General features: G+C 47.8%; 1 protein-coding gene across 1 annotated transcript in view; it reads right to left on the reverse strand.

Annotated features, from left to right (window-relative positions):
- Nucleotides 1-4,380: 4,380 nt before the first annotated feature.
- The window catches only part of Azin1 (antizyme inhibitor 1), a 27,870-nt gene continuing 11,082 nt past the window's right edge, over nt 4,381-21,168 (reverse strand). The window contains exons 3-12 of the mRNA NM_001291639.1: nt 15,958-16,158; nt 13,736-13,909; nt 13,037-13,209; nt 11,686-11,820; nt 10,191-10,272; nt 9,846-9,920; nt 8,993-9,155; nt 7,602-7,717; nt 6,756-6,970; nt 4,381-6,657 (exon numbers count right to left, since the gene is read on the reverse strand). Of these exons, the coding sequence (NP_001278568.1) occupies nt 6,546-6,657; nt 6,756-6,970; nt 7,602-7,717; nt 8,993-9,155; nt 9,846-9,920; nt 10,191-10,272; nt 11,686-11,820; nt 13,037-13,209; nt 13,736-13,909; nt 15,958-16,059 (1,347 nt within the window). The 5' untranslated portion in view covers nt 16,060-16,158 and the 3' untranslated portion in view covers nt 4,381-6,545. The remainder of the gene's footprint in view (nt 6,658-6,755; nt 6,971-7,601; nt 7,718-8,992; nt 9,156-9,845; nt 9,921-10,190; nt 10,273-11,685; nt 11,821-13,036; nt 13,210-13,735; nt 13,910-15,957; nt 16,159-21,168) is intronic.

Below are 21,168 nucleotides of genomic sequence, written 5' to 3' on the forward strand. Positions count from 1 at the left end.
GAGTGCCCAGAAGCCCGAGCACGGAAGATTCTGATGGCGAAGCTCGGGGCATGGCCCGATGAGCGGGCGCAGGCCTGTTTTCCCGGCAATTCAGGAGGCCGAGGCAGGAAGGTGGCAGGTTGGAGGCTAGCCTGGGCAACTTAGCACGTCCCTGACTCGAAAATACAATTTAGAAAAAGGGTTGGGGTTGTAGGTCAGGGTACCCCTTACTTTCATTCCCTAGCACCGCAAAACACAGAACCCCAAGTTTAGGAGCAGACAAGGAAGTGCCACTGACGCCGCTTCCCAAAGTGGGGACCAGGAGGCTGGGCATGAAGCTCCGCGTCAGAATGCCGCCGAGGGTGAGATAGGCTCTGGGGTCCATTCCCCGCTCCTGGGGGAAACAGTGACAAAACCCCACCTGGAGTTCCAACAACTCGGGAGGAGGGGACAGGAGGATCTCGTGACCCCAGGAGTTCCAGGCCAGCGTGGGCAGCAGACAGACCTGGTCTCAAATCAGAAAACCCCCAAAAGAAGGGGGACTGCGCTACGGGAACCGCCCCTGCAACAAAGGGCCAAGGGGGTCACCAAAGAGCGAGACGCCCCGGGAGGCAGGACACGGGGCACCGCCTTGGTGACCCCGGGTCTGAGAAGCAATTCTGGCAGCTGCCGGCAACAGGACACGCGCGGCACACGGCGGCGTGAGACTTGGTCTCTGGGGAACCCGCGGGCTGCTGGGCCGAGGACAATCGCAGCAGCCGGGCACAGCGGGAGGCTGAGGCAGGAGGATCGCTGAGTTTGAGGCCAGCCTGGGCTGCACAGGTCACCCTGTCTCAAAGCAAGAACTTTACAGCCGGAGAGCTGTTCCCAGCGCCTGCAGGAACCGCGCCCCAGGTGAGGGGTCCCGGCCGCGCCTGCCCCTCAGCGCCCAGGGCCTCCCCCTGGCACCGCTCCCGAGGGCTGTACGGCAGCCTCGGTGTGTGTGCGCTAAAGGCCACTGCCAGGCCGAGCCAGGGCGTGAGCTGGACGAGGGCCCGACCGTCTCTGACGGCGGACTGCCGTGCGTGGTTAGGGCTCCGCTGCAGCCGCCTGGGCGGCCTGAAGGGGAGGCGGCCGGCCGGCGAGTACCCGCGCCCGAGCAAGGCGGTCCGCCGGCGCCGCCTGGTGGCCGGGGCGCACCCCGCAGAGGCTGCGGCGGGAGGAACGTCCCGCGCGTCCGCTGGGGCCGATTCGGTTCAAGTTCTGCAACGTCCCGAGCACGCCAGGCCGGGCCAGCTGCCGAGCGCCCCCCGCGGCCCGGATCGGTCCTGTGCGTCTGCGGGGCGAGGCTCGCGGGTGGGTGCCCACCCCGCACGGGGGTACCGCGCGCTCCTGCTGCGGATGGGGCTGGGTACCGCACCCCAGAGACCTTCCCGAACCCGCGCGGGTGCCCCCAGCGGCCCGCGGCCCGGACCATCCCTCCGGGGGCCGCCCCTCGAACGCCATAAACAGCCGAGGCCTCGGGACGAGGACCGAGCTCCCCGGTGTGCCCGATGGACCCCTGGAGCTAGACTCCGTGATCCAACAGAGCGGGATCCGACCGAGCCGGACTGCAGGGCCGCTCGGAACCGGACGCTGATGCAGCCCTGGACTTGAAGCTGGAAATCACGGAGGTGGAAACACGACGGCGTGGGAAAGAGCGAGAAAACCTTGCAGAAAAATTGAAAACGGATGAAGGAAAATCCATGCAATCCAGTTGCTGAGCGATCCCCTGCCCGGAGCAGCAGCGGACCACCAATTCCACACTTCACTGCGTGGCTGCGCCGGCACACACAACCAGAGGCCGGCTTGGCAGGGAGGATCCACCGGGAGCGTCTCCACGGCCACCCTCCACTGCCCGCACGGCCACTTCATCTGTCCCCAGACGGTCACAGCTGTCCGGGGTGACTCCGCCTGGCCATCAGCGACACTGCCAAGGGCTGGGACCGGTGGGAGCAGGACTGTGGAAGGCCTCGGGCCTTGGAAGGCTACTCAGCAATGTAATTGCTGTTCACCCTACCTGTTGTATGCTTTTCATTGTGGTATGCCTTTCAGGTGTAGCCTTCTGCTACTTTATGTCTAAAGCAAATGAAGACTTCAGTCAAGCCAGGAGTGGTGGTACACACTTGTAATCACAGCTATTTGGGAGACTGAGATTGGGAGGCGGAGCATGATCCTTTGGAGGGCAGCCCGGGCAACTCTGCAAGGGCCCAGCCACAAGGCTAGGGCACTGGAATAAGACCTGGGGTCCAACCCTTATGCACAAAAAAAGCAGTCCAATCTGCAGGTTTCCAAGGATGCTCATTCCAAGGATGAGTCCCTGGCTATTATTATGTCAGATGGGTCATGTGCCGACGCCCTAACAAGGTTTGAGGGAGGCACATCTCATGCAGACGGCATGAACACCCAGTCATCACGCTCATGAACTGAAGGATGTGTTCAGTTTTAAAAGGCAGAGTCCCTTTACCTGGGTGGTGGTGGCGTTCCACACTGAATTCTTTCCCTGGTGAGAACGTGCACTGTCTCCTGAGACTCGCATGGCACGTGCTGGAGGTGCCCTTTCTCCTAGGTTAACACGCTCACAGTGGAGTTGTAATTCATGTCTCTGAGCCACTGGTGGTTTGCGCTGCTGATTGTGGTATGCCTTTCAGGTTTGCTTTCACATACCTTAAGATTGTGCATTACTAGAATTGCTTGAAGTTTCAGGCTCTTCTCCTGTTCCCAAGTTAGCAACCCATGGGTTAGGAAAAGAAATCCAAACCCAATACTCTGATCCAGCCAGGTGTGTAGTGCACACCTATAATCCTAGCACTGGGGAGGCTGAGGCAGGAGGATGGCCATGCCATCAAGGCCAGCCTGAATTACATGGTGAAACCCTGTCTCAAAAAGACAAAAAACAAAACAACCAAAAAAACCCCAAACCCCAATCTGATCCAAATTGGACCCTAGTCCCAGCAAAGAGCTCAGATTGTGGCTTAGTTGTCAAAAATCCACCCTCTTAGCGAGACCAGTGACTGCACTTGTCTGCAGGGCGCCCTGGCCCTCCTCCGGACACGCAGCACGCAGCCAGCCACCTCAGTGATTCTGCTCCTGCAGGGCTGGCTCCTGCACACCGTGCAAGGACGCTGGCTTTGGCCTTGCTTTTGAAAGTGTGTTTCCACTCATTTCTCCGAGGGACACTGGTGTAGTGGAGTCCCCACACCAGCTACCCTCAAAGCCACAAGCCTTGAAGAACTGGCAGAAGAGCAGGGCTCTGCCCGTTTGCACACCCCTTGGGCCTGCCCGGCCTTCCCGACAGGGCAGACGTGTGCGCAGACGTTTCACCTGGTTTCGGACAGGCGGGCTGGCACGAGACCGCGGTTGTAGGGATGGTGCGGAGGTAACAGCGCGCCCACTCACCTCTGAGTCACACATCAGCAGCACATCATGCCCCGCGCACTCCAAGCCTCAGGTACAAGGCCAAAACACGGCAGGGCAGGAAAGTCACCCGAGGACCACGCACCAGCCCAGACGCCACTGTCACTAGCTGGGCATTTCTGTTGCGTCAGGGGCGAGGCTCTGTGCTCTGTCCTACACAGGGACACCAAAGGCTCCGGTCTACGTTTCGGGAGCAGAGCCTTTCAGAGCGCGTACAGGTGCCCCGTCCTCTGGCCTCAGGAAGCAACTGGGTCACGGTCGACCTATTTACAGCTTGTGTGGTGGTAACACGGAGGGAGGGGCGCAGGCAGGACCGGAGCGTGGCTGGCTGCGGTCAGAAATCTCCTTTAACTTACAGCCTACCTGACCATATTGCCCCAGTAGCAAAACTTTAACATCTAGGAAAGTAAATTTCACATAAATTACCCAGTTTAACAGAAATGTTCACTTTCATTTCAAGAGTACAAGGCCTTCACAGAGCCATTGGCCTGGCAGCCCTTTTTTACTTTTGAAATTTTCAGACAGGGTCTTAAGGTGCCCATGCTGGGCTTAAACTTGTGATCGTCCTGCCTCAGCCTCCCAAAGAACTGAGATTATAGGGGCAGGCCACCAGCCCTGGACCAGAGGACTCCTGAAAGCCAAGGCAGGCCAGCAACCTGCCTCTTCTACCCCGTGTTTGTGCTGCATGGCTATCAGGGCTCAACACCCAGCTCCATCTCTACACAGCTACTGCATCGAGTCCAAGCTTACAGAGCTTAGGGTGATAAACTGCCGTGTCTAGAAAACCACTGCTGCTCACGCTCAGGACGTCATCAAAGTGTCACAGTTCTCCATGTAACTCTGGCACCATGTTACCACTCAGCGCAATAAAACACAATTGTAATACAACACAATTCTGAAGGAAAGCTTAGCTGATGCTGTAAAATCTCAGCTCTATTTCATGAGAGAAGCCATCAAAGTAAAACATGAGGAATAAAAACATTTTATCTGTGTATTCAGAATCACACACAAGTTACCTTTACAGTTCAATTTACTATATAGAAATCATTTGGGTTTTATATTTTCAGTTAAATTTTGAACTGAGATTACAGTATTATATAGAAAAGATTTTACATTACTTTGTTAGCATACCAAATTGGAATACATAAGGTTGAAACTTGAGATTTATGGCATACAGTCTTCAAATACAATACAGACATTTCTTAGTTACCTTATTCACATGAGGCGTCTGCAACTCAAGAGCTGTTCGCGTGCGGCCGCTCTCCTAAAGAGGCAGCCCGACCGCCAGGCCTGAGCCCTGGCCTGCTCGGTTCAGCCCAGGCCTTGAGGTTGTGCCCTCCTGGAAAGGCTTTGGCATTTCCGGACCAAGACAGGCGAGCAAGGCAGAACAGTTCCTCCTTGTTACTGTTCTAAAAAGAAGTTGCATGGTAGTTTGGAATTTTGGAGAAAACCAATATTGTACCTTGAGAAAGTTCAAGGCGATTAGGTGACAATGGGTTGGGGCCCTAATTTTTTTTTTAGCAGAACCCATGCAGTTCAAGTGGGCATTAATCAAGTGAAGGAATATTAAGCACCTACTGGTTTGAGACTGAAATCAGAGATTTGTGACCAATTTCCTTCTACCTTGAGGTCAAGGCGGACACCAGCTACCGAAGTGCATTCCAAACCTCCTCTACATAGCACAGGTAGAATGTTCTGTCCATTGGCACCAAAGTGAAGTCACATTTCCTCTTGTGAGACAGAAATTCCACATCTGAACATAGAGGAAGTTGGGAAGAAAATGACCCGGTTGTTTATTACTATTATGATTCTGAGACTCAGGATTACTAATATACTAGGGTGAACAAAGCAAATTCCTGGTGACAACTGCTGGGTTAGGGACATCAACCTCCTTCCCCACCCACCAGAAAATTTTAGTATGTATGAAAGAATTAAAATCATCCAGCTGAACAAATGGGAAATAGCAAGAAACTTAGGGAATAGTTCAAATCACTAACAATAAAAAATCCTAAATTTGAAATCACTGAAATTAAGAAAACTGAAGTGTACGTCACCCCATCCTCCCCTCCCCACTCTAACGTTAAATATTCCATGCAAAAAGGAAAATCAGATTTCTGGATACAGATGTAGCCCTTCTTTGAGTTTTAGTGCTCTGCAGTTCTCTGCAATTTTATTTCCTTCCCCACCAAGTTTACTCAAAGTATTCAATAGAAATCTTCCATGTCAGCCAAAAGATTTGTGATTCAAAGATTTACTAAGGTACTCTATGCATTCTACCTATACAGAAACACCTACTAATTATTACAATTGGTTTATGCAGGAGTAACATTTTTGGTGTTAAAGTTGTTAAACATCATGCTTACTGCACATCAACTCTCCATAATGAATCTGAACTTCACAATGATTTACCACACACTTTAAATTACTTATTAAATAACTGAAAAACGTACTGAGCCGAACTAAATTTAAATGAGCTCTAAAGAAAAATAACCCTCAAAACAGATCATATACACATCTATTTCAAAACTACCTTTGCTAGCTAGCCCCTTTCCCAAAGTTTTAGCCTGAAAAAACAGTAAAATCTACACAAAATTTTATTGCAATCATACAAGGGTTACATTAGGTCAAATACAACAAATACTATGATGCAATTTTACATTAAACTACAGTTCAAAGCACAAATTTACACACTCTAAATACACTAAACGTATCTAATGAAGCCACACCGGTCTCCCACCGACAACTGCTCTACCTGGGTGGAAGACCTAATTTTACAAGACTTTTGGACACGAATCCTCAGTATAAAAACTGTGTACTTGTATGTAAACGGTTGAATGGGGAACCCAGGTCATGGGCTTCCATCTCTACTAAGTCATCCATTTTGTTGCATATTTTATTTTCAAAGCTTAAAGGGTAGGACAAACTGTTAGTTTAATCTGGACACATTATCTAAATCTCCCGTTACCCCAATGAATTCTAGATGAAAGTTGACTTCATCTGGTCCCACACAGCTATTAACTTAAGTTTTGTCTCCGAGAGAATGAACAGAGACTATTCGGATTGTTTTCCACCCTGGAATGTAGACCAGACAAGCGCGTCCTGCACCTCAGACTGCAGGGCGTGGAGCTTGCCTAAGCCTCGGTGGGAAAGCCATCTTCCTGGCTCAGCTGAAGGCAAGAAGGCACGAAGAAGAAGTTCTTCATCACGGTGTCCGAGGTGATGCCCGAATCCTGCATCTCACACCTGCAGGCAGAAAAGCAGGGCGTCAGGAGCGTGAGCTGTGTAGGGCCACCTGTGATCACACTGCGAGCCTTCCCGCCTACTCTACAAACCCTCCTTACCAGTCGCTGAATGACATCATGTAATACACAGCTGGCCTCGGCACATCCTTGAACACGGACGCCTCCTGGAAAGAGTCTGCTCCCATGTCAGTGAAGATCAGCCAGTCACCCACGTTCAGTTCTGGAAGAAGACAGTTCTCCACAATCCGATCAAGCTCGTCACAGGATGGACCCCACAGGCTGCTTGGAAACAGAGGCTCATCCTTCTTGTATTTCTAGATTTACAAGAAAGGTAAAGGGAAGGTTTCAAGAAATTAACCTTTACTCACGCTCATGCAGGCAGAGCTTACAGCTGCCTGAGGAGCAGTCTTGCTCTGGAGCCCACAGGAAGCAGCCCCATTTTAGCTCAGTGGCACCAGGCACTCCACAACCACGGCAGCAAACTGGAGCGCAGCCACAGATGAGAATCCTCAAAAAGGGCCATATCCATCCTAGAGTACATCTCAGGAACCAGAGTACTTCTTTAAAGTAACTGCTAGGGGCTGGGCATGGTGGAGCATGCCTGTAATCCCAGCACTCAGGAGGGTGAGACAGGAGGAGGACCAGAAGTTCAGTGCTAGGACATGCAATTTAGTGAGATCTTGTTGAAAAAGTAAAATTAAGTAAAATTTAAGGAGGGGTCTGGGAATATAGCTGAACATGAAGGCCCTGGTTTAATCTCAAGCACTGCTGTGCAGAAAAGTAACAGCTAGATCCCCATCCCCGTCTGGTGGCAGTGGTGGTGACGGGGGTAGGAGCTGAATCCAAAGCCTTACAAATGGACTCCACAACTGAGCTATACCCTACCCAACACTAGGTTTCTAAACCAACGAAACAAGCGTTGTTGTTATTTGTAGTAAAACTTGCCTTGTGAACCTCTGGGATGGCATTCAAGTCCTCAGACAGTTTACTTGCAAAAGAACCATAAACACCATCATTCATATAATATACGAAGGCTGGTTCATCACTCCTGTTTTTTTCTACTGAAATAAGAGAGGAAAGAGGAAGGTAAGTTTATAGTAAAATGCCTAACATACTGTATATATAATATATAGCTACATTATCAAACAAAGCTACTATCTATAAAACTAATACTCTCATTTCTCAAAACCTTTCAATCGACTTTAACAGAACTGCTATACACCGACATACCTTAAAACAAAACTTGGCCTAGAAAACTGGACACATACTGCACACAGAGAGCTGCCCGAAAACAGCAATGCCCAGTACAGCAGGGCAGAGGCAGGGAAAGAAGAGAGCGGGCCTGGAGTGTCTCGAGCACCAGCGACTGAGACTGAGACACACCAGAGAATGCTGCAGCGGGCCTATCGAACGGACCCACCGCTGAGGCAGTGAGACAAATGCAGTGCTAGGTACCCTTCTGGTTACCACTGCACGTTATTTATATAACCTACTGAGTATCTGCAGGTCTCAACTAATCCAAGCGAGTAACGTATATACATATATACGAGAAAGGAAAAGTTATTCAGACAAAGGCCACTAACACAGTCTGAGCAATGGAATTAGGAAGTCGTTGGTCAGAGCTGACCCTCAGGGGTGAAAGGCTGAGGGACAGCATTACCTGACACACCTGCAAGCCCCTGCCACTTCACAAGGCAGGCCCCTGCTGGACCATCTCAACCACGGGAGCAGAGCAAAACGCCAGCCCCGCCTATGGGAGGCAGACCAGTGTCACATGCTTCGTATTCCTAAGGTCTTGGTGAACTTGCGCCCCTCTTCAGCAATGTTGAAGGAAAGCAACACAAAAGGAGAAATGGCAACTGCAGCATGGGGTCCTGGAGGATGTGCTGGTGAGGGGAAACCATCACTTTCCTATGCACTGGGGAGCCCTGTCTGTGTGAAGAGCGAGTCACACTCATGGAGAACCCTGACAGTGGTACTGGGCGTTAAGCAGATCATCTCACGCCAACTAGGCCTGACCTGAAGACGGATGGGAGGGGCTCTCTGGCGGCCCTCGTGTTGAGAGAGGACCGTGCAGGTGCTCCCCCACACCCACACGAGGCAAGAGGAATCAAACGGCTTTAACAAGGGAATGAGCTCCACCCCACGTCTAGGTATCAGGACCCAGGAGTGTCTGGACTTGTGCAGCCTCATGAACAGGACTAGGGGAGGCCTTTTGAGTTGTTCCCTAGCTGTGGGAGGCTGGGAGTTGCCTGTAACCCCATAACCACCTATTCATTTCCAGACTAACTTGAATCATCTGCTAAGAAAATCAAACTATAAACTTTGCAACTTACCTCCAGAGGGAATTTTCTCATTTTCAACAACTTTCTTTGCAATGATATTAACTGCAAGTGTGAACGCAGAAGACACAAAGTAGCTTCCAGGCTCTGAAATGATTTTGATGCCAGAGCCTTCAGGGAAGTAGACATCCAACAGAGGGCGGATAACATGATTGACCTGTGGAGTTCAAATTCCGGGTTATGGCTTCAACATTAAGCTACAGAACTCACAATTAAAGAGACTGACAGTAACGTTACTATGGTTCCTGAAGAAATCTGGCAGCTCCTGTTACAAACCATGAAGTGTAGCCATTTAGCAGGTGATCCTCAAACTAGGCAGACTTTCAAGTTCAAGTTTACTTCATAACCACCAGCATGACACTTATTTAAAGAAAAGCGGAACTCTCCAAGGTACTTGGCTCACAGCAGTTTCTAGTAACCACAGAACAAGGACGAGGATGGGCGGGGGTGGGGAGGGCCGAAACACACCCAGCCGCTCTGGCTTCAATGCGGGAGTCCACCTAGGACATCAGAGTCCCTGAACACCTCCAGTAGGGTGGAGTATGGCTCAGGGCAGAACATTTGCCTACCATTCCTAAGGCTCTGGGCTCAGAACCCAAAAACAAAGAAAAAAGCAATCTGTGATGTTACCGGGGGTCAAAGCATTTAAACCTTTCAAGGTTAGCTTGGTCGCCTCACTGCCTATGATTCAGCCCACCTTGGCAACTTAGTGAGACTGTCTCAAAAAATTATAGATGGGCTGAATGGGGATGTAACTTACCATGGGGGCCCCGGGCTCAATCATCTCTACCAGGGAGAAAAGTACAGAGAAAGCAGACTACTCAGACGGGTCACTGGAAACACTTACTTCCTCCAGTTGAAAGGCAGTTCCCGTGAAGCCTCCACCAATGTCTAACATGCTCATTGTAAAGCCAAATTCTCCCTAGAGATGAAAAAAGATTTGAAACGCTTTTCCAAAATGTAATCATTATTTCAACGCCCCCTCAGTCTTGTCTGTGCTTGTGTACTAAATAAATTGCTAGTTCATCCCTTTACCTACTTACAAAGCATGACTATATGGCATCCTGAACCCTTACATTATTAAAAGCAAGGCAGATGTCCTTAGGTGTAATGACAGTTAATTTACAGGCAGGAAAAAAAAATCTCGAGGATATTGCTGGCTTACAGTATCAAAACAACTTCAGGAACTTACAGCCATGTCGAACACACACCGAGCATCGGAGAGAGCGTGTACGTACACTTGAGGTTCTTTGCAAGCACTGGAAACGTGGAATCTGAGAGAAGGAAGAGTAACCCACTTAAAGCAGTAGTGAGTTTTCAAGGCACGTCCTGCATTTCCTTTCCACGATCACTCACCATTCTGATACGGAAGTATTATGGCAGTTTCACCTAATTTTGCTAGTAGGGTAGCTTCTAATCACTCAAGTTACTATCCCAGTTTTTTGGCCACAGTAATGTTCAAACAGTGTAATGCCACAGACAAAACCTGTACGAGCCAGGCATCAGTCATGCTGCAGGTCGTAACACGGTGCACTCGCATGTGCAGATCTGCATGTATGTATGTGAGGAGCAAGCACCAACTGATGGGACCACACCACCTTCCACGTCAACACTCAACGTCAGCCAACCAAATAAATGTACGCGTCCACTGTGAAATAAATATAAAACCACTCAGGCAGGCCCTACTTATTAGTTTATGGTCTACATGACTGTCCCAGCAGGCAGCTGGTACGATTCTCAGGCGTCTTTGCTAACGACAATGCAAAGAAAAGTGCTGATTTAGCAGGCCAGATGCCATCCTATTAGTTTCTTCAGGAAAGCACTAAAATGATACTCAAAGCTGGGTGTGGTAGGGCACACCTGTAATTCCAGCATTTGGGAGGCTGAGGCAGACTGCTGTGAGCTCAAGGCCAGCCTTGGCTACACAGTGAGACCCTGTCTCAAAAAAAAAAAAAAAAAATCATGTAATTACTGGTAAAACTATCCATGAAGATAAATTTATTTTAAATTAATGAAACAGATAAATATGTTATTATAATAATTTTAACTGGTAGGAATAGTATTTCTATCTTGGCAGTAATTGCTCAAATTTAAGTAGTTAACTAGATTGGGTCCACTTACAAACTCTTGAGTAATTCTACTAGTAAGTAAAAAGACCAATGAATGTGCTTAGAGCTGTTTGTACCACCTGGAACAGCTGTGCCAGCCACCTGGAACAGTCATGCTTATCCCACCAGTGGTCAAGGCAATGGGACTGATGAACTTCTCTGGGTCTCACATAAAAAATACCAACTTTCCACAAATAAAAACTAGCAAAGGTAAGATTAATTGAAATGCTCCTGAGAGATTAAAAGGAAAAATCGATGAGAAACAGAAATAAAATGATATGTACAATCCAGAAGCTGAATGCCACTTTAATTCATCTGAATTCTAGCACGTACAGAACTCGGCACTGGAGATTCTGGTGGTGGTGGGGTTGGCCTTAGGATTTAAATTACTCTGTACTGATTACTTTGCCTGTTTATTGGGAGCAGCATAAAGAAGAAAGTGTTATTTGTTTCTTCTAAAGTTAAAACCTACACTTAATAACTGAAAGACACTGAACCTTACATTTCATGCAAATGAAGCCTTTATTAAATCGATAACCAGAGAGTATCACCATGAAGAGAGTAAAAAGGAATACTCACTTAACCCCAATTATTTGGACATCAAATTCCTTAGCACACTCCAAGAGATGCCTACAGTTCTTCAGCGTGGAGCCAAACTTCATGCTACCCTCCTCACCTCCACTATCATCTTCTGTTGCAAGATGTAGTAAGACCCTAAGAGAAGGGGAAGATGATTGGGGCAGAGTTGGTTTACATCATCATCAGCACATGTGAAGCCTGAAGGTTGTAGGAAGTGTGTTGATTATGTTGCCAGTGCTCCCAAATCCAGCGGTGGATGAATCAAGTGAACCTAAAGAGAAACAATCCTGTATAGAGAAAAAACTAGCAATTAGGGCCTAAGGCAAGAAGCTCACAAGGACGGGATTTTGGAAAATGCAGCAAGTTAAGATTGCTGTAGCACCAAGAGTAAGTTGGGCTCTGTAATGAAAGACGACATTACTTTCAAATGAAGTCCATTGGTCCATAAATCCACCTAGAAAGACTAAATTCAATAGCAATGTCATCAGTGTCTTTCAATAAAATACGAGGGCTGTAAATATCTTAATAGTAGCTAGCTAACCCTTAGTCACATACTGGGAACTTCTGCTATATAACCTCTCACATCCTAGGAGATTTCTAACTGGAAAAGAACTGAGATGTTTTAGTTATATGTGTCTCAAATCTTTTTTATTTCCTCCAAACCACGACAGCCAAGACAAAGTGATCAAGGCTGATCTACAAAACCCTAACTAATGCTTGCCAGTGCATTTCCTGAGGGAGTCCTGATGAACAACTAGTACTCAGAGGCAAAGCTGAGAGAAAGAAATGGAAGCTTAGGGTGAATAGGCTCTCTGGGGAAGCCATCAGTGAGCTCACAGCCTTGCTAGGAAACACCCCACGCCTCATGGCGCAGCGCGCGTCTTCTGCACACTGTTAAGCAGGCCCAATTTTTTTTTTTTAAAAAGACAGTCATTCCCTAAAATTTCACCATTTGTTCGAAAGTTTTTCAGGGTAATTAATGTTGTCATGATACCTTAACATTAAAGTCAGTTAAAAAAAAATTACAGATGTACAAGATCTGTATTCTGAGACTGTAACTCAGAACACAGCTGGGGCACTAACCTGGTCATTGTGCCCCATTTTCTCCCCGAGCTACAGATCGTAAGATCATTTCCCAGACCAGGCCGATCATCCCAATTCCACACCAAGGGGCGCAGAAGCAGGCGTCAGTAATATGCCGTTAGCATTTTTAAAGCAGAAACTCTCAACAAGTCAAGGTATAATTACTACAACACTGCCCTCCTACAAAAAGCCCTTCTTCCCAGGCTAAAGACAAGCCACATCCCCTCAGTATTAAGGCGATGCTCAACTGCTTCAATTTTATACTTACTTGGCATTTGAGTGATTACGAGCAATTTTCTTCAATTCAATTTCATTGTCACATGTCATGATATTCACTCCAATTTTTGCTGCATATTTTATCTGGGAAACTTGCTTGCAAGGACTTATGTAAATAATATTTTCTGGAGATACACCCAATTCTTGCACTAAAGCCATTTCATTCTGTAAAGACATTTTGAACACAGTCACTTAACTGGCAAAACTTTCAACTGCTTTTCAGCTGACCATACACACACACGCACATGCATGCATACAGGCACACACACGAGCACGTCCTTTCTGAAGCGCTGGAGACTGAAGCCAAGGCCTTCTGTGTGCTAGGTAGGTGCTCTACCACAGACTACCCACTCCTTAGCCTCTCAAGTTATTTTCTGCTCGGACGAAGGTTGTATTACATACTATCAGCTCACAGTTCATGATGCTGTCCTACCCAACTCTGTTTAAACATATACTACGGCCAGAAGTAGAGCTAGTTCTAGCCTAAGGATGAAGAATAAATATGTTTTTGTCTAATAAAGAGAGCTTTCCAAGGGTCACCACATTGAAACTGCCCTTTTATTAATGTACCTGAAAAGTTAAGTCCTGCAGTGGCCTGCGTTTACGTCACTCCGTCTGAGTGCCCAGCTTCCCTGCACGCTGGAGCATGTGGCTGTCAGCCAGGGTGAACGTGGGACCAGAAGGGACTCACCTTGCTGGAGCAGGCGAAGCCTGTCCCCAGAGCTGCCAGGATCTCCAGCACAGCCGGGGCGGAGTTGCACCTCACCGCGTAGAACGGCCGGATCTGAGCCACCACATTCTGCCACTGGCTGTGTTTCTTCACAATCTTCCCGAGATCCCCCACAAAAAACGCACTCTTTCCTGTCTGTATCGTCATGAAAGAGAGCACAGAATGAGTGGAAATACTCCAGGAAGGAAGGAATTCCCCCTTCCTTTCATACAAGAGGACTTCACTTGGGGGGCTGAGGCAGGAGGGTCCTGAGTGAGGTCAGCCTGAACTGCATAGTGACACCCTGTCTCAAAAAGAAACCCCCTAAAAAAGAGGACTTTAAAAGCTTAAGAGTAATCACGCTTTATCTAGCAAACACGGAAGCGGTCGGTATGCTTTTCATCTTTCTTTACAAATTTGGTATTTTGCTGTGCTATACTGGCATATAAAATATTCTGAGGTTTTAAAAACGTATCAATTACACTGACTTTTCTATTTTTAACCAGTTGTCTCCGTTTTATTTTATTGAACCCAGGGGTGCTGTTTGAGACAGCTGCCTGGGAGAGTCCTGTCTGAGCCCAGAAGTGTGATGTAACTGACGGGCAGGGGCTGTTTTCTCTCACCACGCACAACAGACCTACTTTGGCAGCTCTGGGTAGAATTTAGTAATACAGTACGAAGAGCTAAGAAAGACTTAGATTTTTAAAAATACTTAAAGAGCATGGCTCTATTCCCAGCTACTCGGGAGGATAAGGCAGGAGGATCACTTGATCTTGGACTGGGTGATACAGTGAGACCCTGTTTCAAAAAAGAAAACCCAATGTCCCATAAGCCCCATCCAAGAAACTTTTCCCTCCAAAGACAACAAACTGACTTTTAAACTGGGTATGGTGGCACACACCTATAATCTTAGCACTCAGGAGATGGAGGCAGAGGAAATCATGAGTTCAAGGCCAGCCTGGACTGTGAAGCATGATCTTGCCTCAAAAAACGAAACCTCCCAAATTCTTGACAAATGAACCTGGGGCTTTTGCACTGAGCTGTATCTCCAGCCCCTTTCTAATTCTTTTTATACGTTTTTACTCTGAAACAAGATCTCAACTGAGTCACTAAGTTGCCCAGGCTGAGCCTAAACTTCCAGTCCTCCTGCCTCAGCCTCCCAGAGTGCTGGGGTTACAGGCTTGCACCACCATACCCACCTTCACTTTCCCTTCTTGGGGAAAACGTGAAACCAAGTCTTAGTGAGCAACGGAAAACTAATTAATTTGACGAATGGGAAGCTTTGATGTAATGAATATGCAACAAAATTAACAGAAAATGGAAAAGGCAGATGGTGAGGAGGCCACCACGTCCGCGTAAAGGTAAGACCAGGGAACAGGGCGCGGCTGTCAGGGAGACCAGAGACAGACTGGAGCCACATTCGGTCAGAGGCCCGCAGGAGGGCAGCGGGGCCTCAGAGTCCTCAGCATCGCTGCGTGGGTGGACTCAGAGTGAGGGGCATGGACAGTGGGGTGTTTCTAGGAAGCGAGTGCCACAGAAGTCAGGGGGGTACGGTTAAGTGGCTGTGAGAAAGGGCACCAAAATGTGACCAGAAGCCCTCTGCTATGCAGAGCTCACTGCAGAGAGGCTGCACGCGGTGTCACGCTCGCCACCCACTGCTCCAGGAAGCCTGCTGGCAGAGGATGGGAGCAGTCCAGGGGCTCTGTGGGGTCGGGGAGACGGGCGTGCCTGTGGACTGGTGGAGGACAGAACTGCTGTTGGATGTGCTCACACGAAAGTACTGAGAATAATTCAACACATTTGGGGAACACAGAAAATTAGGTCCCTCCCATAAAGAGAGATCCAACATGAAGTCCGTAAGTGAAAATGACTATCATCTACAATGCAGGTGACCTCAAGGAACGGTGAGGGAACTGTGCACACCGGACCGCGGGCGCAGGGAGCACCCAGCAGGCTCCTCACATTCCCGTCTACAAACACAAGCGAGCCAGGTGCTCAGGGGCCCGGCCGAGAAATGCGATTTTATATATAAAGCACTCTTTTCTAGCATGGGCTAAAAATAAACTCCCGCACTATTCAAAGGAAAGGGGGTAGGAGGTAAGGGCAGTCTCCTGTTCAATCAATCTGGAAAAGTCAACTAAACCAGGCACTTCTATCGGATTAACACCTCAGAAATTAACAAGCGCTGGCATTCCGGCACTTACCAGGGTATGTTCATTAACATAGTTATCAATAACATTTCCAAGGTTTGTTCCTTCATCCAACAGGCCAACGGAGTAGTTTGCATCGTCAATGAATCCTTTCATCTCAGCCGTATTCCACAAAGCCGAAAGTCATAAACCAGGAAAAACAAGTGATGGGCCACCAAGCCTATGTCTGTCTGGGTCCTTAGAATATGCAACAAACTGCCAAAACAGAAGTCACATCACAATCCGCGTTACTCAACAGTTCTGCATGCTGGCAGCTGTCAGTGAAAATGCTCAGTCAGGAATGTGCCATCGCTTAACACCTGAGAAACCTTAGGTTAGTACTAAGAACCTTTGCTACCCATTTAAAAACCAGCTCAGCTGGGCATAGTGGCGCACGCCTGTAATCCCGGCACTTGGGAGGCTGAGGCAGGAGGATCCTTGCAAGTTCGAGGCCAGCCTGGGCTACAAAGTGAGCTCAAGGTCAGCCTGAACTGCATAGCGAGACCCTGTCTCAAAAAGACCTGGGAAAAAACAAAACAAAACAAAAACCAGCTCAGTGCAGCTTACTGAAATGCAACCACATGTGTGCCACGAGACACAGCAGCACCAGGGAGCTGCAGACCCAGTCTTGTAAATACAATTCTAGAGCAGGTGAAAGAAACAGACCCAGGACTGGGGCAGAAGGTAGCTTTGGGGACAATCTGTAGCTGTGACTGACTGCCTTGGTCCTGACTTAAGCTAAAAATGATGCTCACTACATCAACAGAGCCAACACAGGTCTCTTGGGTGATCTGATTTGGCGAAATTACTGAAAGGGAGTCTGAAAATGGGGTTCTGTGTACAAATCTCCCACTGACTTCCCTAGTCCTCTTAACGAGCTTAATTACTTCCTCAAAGGTTTCTGTAAAAACGTGTTTAAATAAATCTTGGCTCAAACAGTCAAAACTGAGTTGCCAACTGTGAGAAGTGCAAGAAAATGCCATCATAATGGGAAACCAAAAGTAAGCTAGGGGACTGCATACTCTGAACCAGTTCCTAAGATCTCTAGTCTTTAGGGGGGCTTCAGGCTAAATCCTCCTTCTGCTCAATCCCCCCATCATACCTCCCCGTCCCCCAGGTTACCCGTTCTCCTCTGAGACTCCCATCCTGAAATAACAGCTGATCTTCGCTGACCTTTACTGGCCCCTTAGGTTACCTAGGAAATGATTTCTTGGAGTGTACACAAAATACAGCAAGTCCTCAAGACAGTACACCACGCACTGTCTAGAGCCGAGCTCTGGTTGGATGTTAACACTGGCTGGCAACCGCTCTGACCCTGCATGTCTTTGCAGGGCCCTTCGTTTCTGCTGTGGCCCCTCCTCCCCTCCCCTCAGCCCTCTGCAGGAGTGCAACCCCAGCAATGTCCCTCCTGGGAGGCACATTCCCTTTTTCAGGGGTCCCCAAACCAAACTTCAACTTTCTGACTTCCAAATAGTTCTTAATTTTTAAAATACTAACAGCTTTACTTCCAAGAAGCTAACTATACTTGGTTCAATTCATCAAATTTCTTTCATCCTATGGTGGAAACTAAATAAGGCTGAGGTTACTTTTATTTTACCAGAGATCTTAATTTTGGTTTATCTACATGAGACCTTATACTTACACAGTAAGTCAAATCATAGCCTAGACATAATCTAAAGGCTGTTATACCAGGACTGATGTAAATTTGTGTCTATAAAGTAGACATTTTAGGCTAAAGATGCATAATTATTTTAAGCATGTAACTGCAGCTAGAATATCAATTTTAGGGAGTTACTGTATTCAACTAGGCACAGAAGACTAGGGAAAAAAAGCCACTTATACAAAAAAAGACAAATGCCATACAAAAAGATAAATATAAGAATAAGGCAATGGGGCTGGGGATTTATCTCAGTGACACAGCGCCTGCCTGGCAAGCACAAGGTCGTGAGTTCGATTCCTGGTACTGGAAGAAAAACAAAAAAACAAAATGAAACTAAAGAGTAAGGCAAGACCTTCCTATTAAGCCTATATGAGACAGGCTCTAGTTATGCAGTTCAGGCTGGGTGTGAACTCACTATGTAGCTCAGGCTGGCCTCCAACTCATGGCAACCCTCCTCCCTCAGCCTCCCAAGTGGTGGCATTAGAGCCCTGCGCCTCCACGCCCAGCTCCTATTGAATTTAAAAAGCCAGCTTTCATTTATTCCATTCACTGGAAGAAAAAAAAATTATCAGTATCTTTAACCTAAATAAAATCCACTTAGAAATACAAAAACAAATGCATCCAACAATGCACTCTACGTCAATGCTCCGCTTGGTGGGATACTGTGGACCGCCACAGCAACTGCAGCCACACACAGGAAGTCTAGCCTCTCAAGTCGGGACAAGTTACCCTCAAGCTCGGTCTCCTTTAGCTCAGGAAGGTGAGTTTTCCTGTAATACTCAGAAGCCCTGTACTTAGGAAGCTCCAGGCCCACTGGTCCCATTGCTATGTGCTCCGTTGTCCACATTCTGTGGGGCTTTTTTATGGCGGTGTTTTTTCCAAGTACCATAGGAATGTTTTTTCCAAGTATTTTCAAGCTGCATGCTGGTGATCAAACTATGAAATGAAAGATAAAACTCGCTTCCCCAGTACCTCATCCCTACGCATTACAGAATTCAACACTGCCACTAGCTAAGCATTTTCAGACTCCCGTGACTGCTGATAAGAACATCCTGTCACGGATACTTCACAGCCTTTACCTTTCCACTTTTCTTCATCAGACTCCACTTTCTCCTTCCTCTCTTTGGTGCTGGGCACTCGTCCCAGAGGTTCATGCATGCTGAGTGTTGAGTGACACCCCTAGACTCTCCCCTTCAATATTTTAATCTTGTTCTCTTTTTCAAACTTTCTGGGGGAGATGGGAGTAGCACTGGGGGCTGACCTGCATTCCCATCCCTTTTTACTTTTAGACAAGGACTCAGTATGTTGGCTGGGCTTGAACTCTCGATCCTCCTGCCTCAGATTCCCCACGCTGGGACGACGGGCCTGTGCCACCGTATCTAACCGCTTCCTTAAACGTCAGTCTGATCCTCAGGTAAAATCTTCAAGTTTTCTGTTTCTGCATCCCTCTTAATAGACGACATGCAATAACATTCACTCACTTTAACAAATATCTGAAACTGTTACAGGTACTACCCGAAAAGTAAGCTCCCATTCCCTTTCACAATACATTTCTAAAATCCCAGGCAACCAGAGATTGACTTTCTGTGACTATACATTTCTGTAGGGGTGAAATAATCTTAAACATTAATAGGAGGCCAAACCAAAGGAGTCAACAAACAATGCTACTACCAATATTAACGAAAGTGTATTACCAAAAAGAAGAAAGTATTGGGAAGCATGCCCTGTGTCTGTGGAGCAGCTATTCATCTCTGAGAACCAACTGTCATTGCACAAGTAAGCACAGCTTGTTTACCAAGGCCTGGCTGGCTGACAAGAACTGTGGGAAAAAGGAAATAAACTTATTTGCCATACTGGCAGTACCCGACACAGGAGGAAGGCACATCTGAAGCCACTGGAACAGATGTAATACACGTAATACTGTATTTCCTTAGTTATACTGAGGACTACAATAAAATACTTGACTAAGGTCACTATTAGCTGAGTGTGATGGCGCGGGCCTGCAGTCCCAGTATTCAGAAGGCTGAGGTAGGATGTTCCAGAAGAGTCTGGGCTACACAGTGAGTTCAAAGCCAGCCTGAATGACCTAGTGAGACCCTGTCTCAAAAAAATCACAGAAGGCAGTACTTAAAAAAAAAAAAAAAAAAAAAAAAAGGCCGTACTGGTAAAGCACCAATTTGATGGGGTTTACTTTCGCCTGGCGGAGTCCCATCAATGGACAAACCCAACTCTAGCAATGGAGATCAAGCCAGGGCCTTGTGCTGGATCATGCAATCTACCACTGAGCACCAGCCTAGCCAGACCCAGGTGATCTTAACCGTGAGAGGAGCTGAGGAGGTGACAATGAAATCCTGTGTGCTGGAAAAGAAGGTCCATGCTTCATTCCTTTTTTGAGAGGGGGTGTCTCACTATGTAGTCCAGGCTGGACTTGATCTCAGGGCAATCCTGCCTCAGCCTGCCCAGTGCTGGGATCACAGGTGAGCACCACCATGCCCGGCTTGAATGGCAATAATTTCTAAAAGACACCATCACTTTTCTTGGTTTATAATTCAGAAATGGGACAGGACTTACTGATTTAACACATTAGGGATATGGACGACTATGCAATCGTCTGGTGCTACTGGACTGTGAATGAGTTAACTTTATGCAGACCTTAGATTCTCTAATGCTTTAGAGCAAATTTATTTATTCACTCATTTACTTATTTGGAGACAGGATCTGTCAGTGTCCAACACTCTTTTGCACTGGAGCTCTGGTAGCAGATCCCCCACAAGAGCTGCTGAACAGCACTCCTGGAGCCTCCCGGGGAGCTGTGCAGGGGCAGCCGTCCCAAGAGCAGGGCTGGGCAGGAGCACTGCCAGCTACACACCTGCTAGAGGCTTGCTTCTAAGGCTGGGTGCACGTCAGGGGGAGCTGACTCAGCTCTCGGATAACCACAAGACAACCCTGCCAGCCACGGCCCGCCTGACCCCACGCTGGAGTGCGATCCCGGGGTTTCTGGAATGGAGACCTCCCTGGAAGTAGAATAGGGAGAGCTGAAAGGTGGAGAGAACACTGCTCTAGACACCTAGGCAAGAGCCTGGCCTCAGAACAGTAATGATTTTCTTCTTCCCTTTATTCTTTTTAGCAATGATCTTCAGGGCTTTTACTCCGTAAAGGGGGAACCCTAAGATCTTATGAAATTGACAGTTACCGGAAGACTGACTGAGCACTCAGCTCCCAGCTTTAAAAGCAGCCATCAAGCCCCTCTGCACTATACTTACCATGGCAAAAGCCCCCTCACCACACCAACTACCTCTGCAACCAGCTGCAGAGCACCGGAAGAGACTCCTAACAAAAACACACTTCAGGTCTGGCCTGCACTGCACAGGGAGACTGTCTCAATAACTCTGGTCTCCCTATGCAGTGCAAGCTGACCTTGACTGAACTCACTATGCCGCCCACGCTGCAATCAAACTTGTGGCAATCCTTCTGCCTCAGCCTCCTGAATCCTGGAATTACAGGTGTGTATACTACCACACCTAGTAAAAAAGTGTATCTTCACTCGGGAGACTGAGGCAGGAGGA

Source organism: Chinchilla lanigera, unplaced genomic scaffold (genome assembly GCF_000276665.1).
Source record: "Chinchilla lanigera isolate Chin_1 unplaced genomic scaffold, ChiLan1.0 scaffold00016, whole genome shotgun sequence".
Classification (NCBI taxonomy): domain Eukaryota; kingdom Metazoa; phylum Chordata; class Mammalia; order Rodentia; family Chinchillidae; genus Chinchilla; species Chinchilla lanigera.